Source organism: Bos indicus, chromosome 14 (genome assembly GCF_029378745.1).
Source record: "Bos indicus isolate NIAB-ARS_2022 breed Sahiwal x Tharparkar chromosome 14, NIAB-ARS_B.indTharparkar_mat_pri_1.0, whole genome shotgun sequence".
In the NCBI taxonomy this organism is placed as follows: Eukaryota; Metazoa; Chordata; class Mammalia; order Artiodactyla; family Bovidae; genus Bos; species Bos indicus.
This window is the reverse complement of record NC_091773.1, coordinates 29,606,214-29,611,193: the sequence shown is the minus strand read 5'-3', so window position 1 is coordinate 29,611,193 and position 4,980 is coordinate 29,606,214. Positions and strand designations below refer to the sequence as shown.

General features: G+C 52.6%; 1 protein-coding gene across 1 annotated transcript; it reads right to left on the bottom strand.

Moving 5' to 3' along the window:
• Nucleotides 1-616: 616 nt before the first annotated feature.
• On the bottom strand, nucleotides 617-4,260 carry BHLHE22 (basic helix-loop-helix family member e22). The gene has a single exon (XM_019973914.2). The coding sequence runs from the start codon at nucleotides 3,416-3,418 to the stop codon at nucleotides 2,330-2,332; it is 1,089 nt and encodes a 362-aa protein (XP_019829473.2). The 5' UTR covers nucleotides 3,419-4,260; the 3' UTR covers nucleotides 617-2,329.
• Between the last annotated feature and the right edge of the window lie 720 nt (nucleotides 4,261-4,980).

Sequence of the window (4,980 nt, the reverse complement as noted above, 5' to 3'; positions counted from 1 at the left end):
AGCCTATATAGCCATTCTTTAATAGAATCAACACCCAACCCAATCCAAACATAGCCCCTACAAATCTCATTAACAGGCAACACTAGTACATTGTAAAAATCTCTATGGACATTGTTTACACATATCATTCAACCTGGTTGACTCTTCGATCACACAAAAAAGGGGAAAGCCACAATAGAATTCATCCTCACAGAATCCAAATTCATCTGTTTTCCTTGGCTTTCTGGAAGTTGGAGATAGAAATTTTTGAAATAAAAACTCTTTAAGAAACTTTACTCTTTCTGATGGGCCTTGGCACTGCTAGTTAACAATGCCATACAAAGTGGGAAAAGATTTCCAGGGAGAGAAGGGCCCTCAAAGTTCATGCCAGCAGACAGGAGCTCTAGACCTCCTCTGCGTCTCACCGCTGACCCCATTTCTCTCTCCTCCAATGACCAGGCCCAGCCATCCTCTTTTAACAAGTAAACACGTGAACTAGGGCTGCTCCTAATTGCGTATCCCTGACAGAACTTTAGTTTCACCTTCTCTAAAACTCCTTTCTTTTTTACCTTTCAAGCAAAGAGTTACACAGAAAAGAGGTGATGGCTCCTTCCACAAAGCACAGCATAATAAGATGTTTGATCAAAATATTTTAATAAAGATTCTTTCTGACATAGATACACATACAAATGGTCGTACATAGCTGTCATAGTCTGATTGACCTATTTAATATATATATCATTCTTTACACATCCAAAACCCGCCAAGAGATCCATCACAACTCCCCACTCACCATCCAACCTGACAAACTGAATTTGTATTATCTGCAAGGAGTGGAAAATAGCAGGACTCCATTTTTTAAAAAAGGTTTTCTGGATTTTCATAGGCTAGAAAAGCAGGCAAACAGCCATGCAAACTAAAACTGAAAGCTCGCTTTGGGTAAATAGCTTCTTGCTCTTCCTTAGTTTTATTTTATTTCTTTTTAATTGTTTTTTAGAAAAATAACAAAGAATTTCACACCATAGGCAAATCAAACCAGTCTTTCAACTTAAATAATTCTCCACAGTTAAAATAACTTATATATGTACACATATATTAAAAGCAATTAAATTAGACCTTTTAAAAATGCACAGCACAGCCTGGAAAAAGTATTTGTTTAGCATGTTCTTACTTATAGGATCTATTGCTGTGATGTCTTTCCTTTTTAGAATGCAAAAGAGTCCCCTTTTGGAGAAAAAAAAAAAAAAAGAGAGAGATCAATTCATTCATCAATTAAGAATACACCTTTCCTGTAATTTTTGGACTGAAGCAATTTATTAAAGCTCAATTTAAATACAGGGATGATGCAACTGAAGATATCCAGGTGACCTTTGATAAACCTAAGCAGCTCAGATACATCAATATGTCTCTTCATACTTGTTGGCAAATAAACCCTTTTAAACACTTGGCACACAATATAAGTTAATCTATAAAACAATTTTAGAGGCATTAAAAAAATCTGCACGTAAGACCCCATGACCTTAACACATGATTAATACTGTTGATGTGGAAGGGTCATTGATGAATAACAAATAAATACCATGAATCGTTAATACATCATTGCAGAGCGGAAAGTAACAAGGTGCACATAAATAGTTTTAAATGCAATTTCTTTCAGCCACAGTCAGTTTTTTTTATATCACTCTTGCCAAAACTTTTGAGCATTTTCACAGGATTAAAGTTCAGAGACAATAAAAAATACAAGTCTTTCATAGCAACGTGTCTCTTTCTGTTGTTTTGTTTTGTTTTTTCACTTAAATAAATCTACATTTCAAGTTTTTCTCCTGGCTCAGAATCAAAATTTATTTTCAAGTGCCCTTTCTGATTTGTCTGAATGAATATTCCGTCCCACAAGCCACCCAACCCCGGACTCCTCCTTCCCCCCTCAGCACTAGCCAAATTCACAATTATCAGTAGGATTACTATTTTGCCCTGGAATACCCTCCACGCTTAATAACGACTACTTCTCAACTTGTTTTTTAACCTTAAAGGCAAACTGCTTCCTCGCGGTCTAGGCTGCCACCAAAGTTGCCACTTTTCCGAGGAAAAAATAAAGACATCTATCCTCCATACCAACTCCACCTCACTCCCCACCCCAAAGACCAAGATTCTGGGGTTGTCGAGGCTAGAAGTCCCGAGTGTCTCTGATACTTCTCAGTTCTCGCCTCCGCTTTGTCTGTTCTGCAAGTGTTTCACAACTACGAGAGGACCAAATAAAAGGGGTGGTGAGCAGCTGTGCACTGTCCTCTAGCTTTGGGGTCGGTCTGGTGTTTTTCGGGGCGGGGTGGTGGTGGATGGGTGGAGGGGATGTTTAAGGCTTCTCCGTGCACTGTTTGCAGAGGCTGGAGGAGACGCTATTGAACAGGGCGCACTTCTCCGGGCAGGAGGCGGCCGGGGGCAGCCCGGCGCTGAACGGGTATCCGGCCGCCTGCTCGTAGGCGCCAAGCGCCGGGTGCAGGGCAGCGGCCGCGGCCGCCGCCGCCGCGGAGCTGGGCAGGGAGGCGGCGGAGATGGCCTGGCCCTGGTTGAGGTAGGCGACGAGGCGCCGCATCTCCTCCAGGGCCTGCGCCTGCATGAGGATGTAGTTCTTGGCGAGCAGCAGCGTGGCGATCTTGGAGAGCTTCCGCACCGAGGGGCTGTGCGCGTAGGGGATCACCGCGCGCAGCTCGTCCAGCGCGTCGTTCAGGTCGTGCATCCGCCGGCGCTCGCGGGCGTTGATGTTGAGCCGAAGCGCCTTCTGCTCTTTGGATTTCTTGCTGCCGCCGCTACCCCCGCCGCCGCCGCCGCTACCCCCGCCGCCGCCGCTGCTCGGGGCCCCCGGGGGGGCGCCGCCGCCGCTGTGGAGGAGGGCGTTGGAGCAGCCCTCGGCCGCCTTGGTGCCGCCGCCTCCCGCGCCCGGGGAGGCCCGCGGGTCGGTGCCTCCGGGCCGCAGCACCAGCTCGCAACGGCCGTCGCTGTCGTCGTCGGGGCTCTGCTCGCCGCCGCTGCTCTCGGCCACTGAGCCACGGCCGGCGCTCTCGCCGTACTTGAGGCACAGGGCCGCCCCGGCCGGCAGGCTGCTCAGGCTGGGGTCGCCCCCAACGCCGGCGGAGCCCACGAGCAGCCCAGGGACGCCCACCCCGCCGCCGCCGCCGCCGCCTCCCGCGCCGCCGCCTCCCCCGGGCGGTGGCAGCAGCAGCCCTGCCCCCTCGGGGTCAGCCGGCTCGAAGCAGCCGAGGGGCGACGACGAGGAGGACGCCGGGCGCTCCCGGGGCGGCGGTGCCAGGGACAGGTCCATGCCCGGGGGCGTGGAGCGGAAAGCCGCCTCCAGGCGCTTGGCGGCGGAGGCGCTCAGGCTCTTGTGCAGGTAGAGGTCGTCTTCGCCCGCGGCGGCCGCGCCGAGGTGCAGCCCGCGCTCCATGGTCCGGCCCCGGCGAGCAGCCCGGGCCCGCCGCCGCCTCCTGGGCTCGGGAGTCGGGCGGCGCCGCAGACGCGCCCGAGCCGGGCTCCGGGGCTGGTGCGCGCGTCGGTCCCGGCGCTGCTGGCAGCCCTCTCCCCTTCTTTTTCTTTTTCGCCTTCCCCCGCGCTCGCCGCCTCCTCTTCTTCTTCTTCTTCGTCTCCAGCCGATGGTGCTGGCTGCTGGGGCTCACCATGGGCCGCGGCCCCGCATGGTGGGAGGGTGGGCGCGCAGGGTGTGGAGCTGCCGCCGCCGCCGCCGCCGCCGCCGCCGCTCTGAGCCCAGCCCCGCGCCTCCTCTCCGCACCGTTTATCTTGCTTGGATTCACCTTCAAGAGATTTCCGGACCCATCAACCAGCCGCCGCCACAGACGGGGGAGTCTTTTACATCATTATCTCTGAGTAGGTTATTATGAAGAAGAGTCGCCTGTTGGGACAGCGCTTTCTACCCAATCAGGTTAACGTTTTAATTAATAGGATTAAAACGGTAACAAACAATCGCAGGCGCTATCTGGCCGCGAGTCTGAATAGTTTCATTTCCCAGGTCTGAAGACAGGCAGCAGCTAGAGCTTTATAAAAGGCGCCTGCTCCATTATTCTGCCTGCCATCTGTATACACAGCTTAGCGCATATGTTTGCAAGGCGCTGGGTCCTGTTAGTAACCCAACAACTGCCTTTAGCTTGACATGTGTGGCGACTTTCACTCATCAATGAGCACACTAAAAGCCCTACTTAGAGTCGACGATGTTCTTTGCTCCTTCAGCAAATTGTAGATCGGCGGCGAAGCCTGGGAGTCCGGGGGAAAGCAGACGCCCCCCGCACCCCGTTCCCCCCCCCCCCCCCGCCCCGCCCTTCTCTCGCCACTGCTGTCTCATTGCTACATGACCCTTCCGGGGGAGACTGATACTCCACTCCTGTTCATAGGATGGCTCTGATCTGGATTTGGATATGGGACTTTAGTGGGGGGGGAGATGGTGTCTCCGCTGGCTTGCCCTAAATTCACCCAAGATTCTTAGCTAGTAAAAGAGCAAAGCAATCGCTCCCTCCCCCCCCCCCCCCGCCCCTCTCAACACACCGCCTTATTCCGCCCCCTCCACTATGCTCCCTGCCCATTTCCTACCCCGATCGGGCGTGGGGGGCGGGGGGAGTGCAGCCCATTAGACTTTTTGTAAAGGTGGTGGTGGAGGGGGTTACTTTCGCAGCCGCCTCCAAACCACGGCTACAGTGATGGTGATGATGAAGCCCACGATTTCCTAACCAGAAAGAAACTGATTGCTCAAACTTCCCTCCAGATTAAAATCCAGTGGCTTCAGAATAGTCAACTTCAACGGGAGTCAAACCCTCTCACACACTAAGTGGGGCATCAGTGCATATTTATTTACCCGGAAACGTCGCCTCCAAGGCTAGGAAGCCATTCAGGGACAACTGGGTCTGCCTCGATTGTTCTTGGAGAGAGAGGAAGCCGAAGTGTGGAAACAAGTGCTGCTCCCCTGATGAGAAATGGGACTCTGGGTTCCGTGCCCGGGCG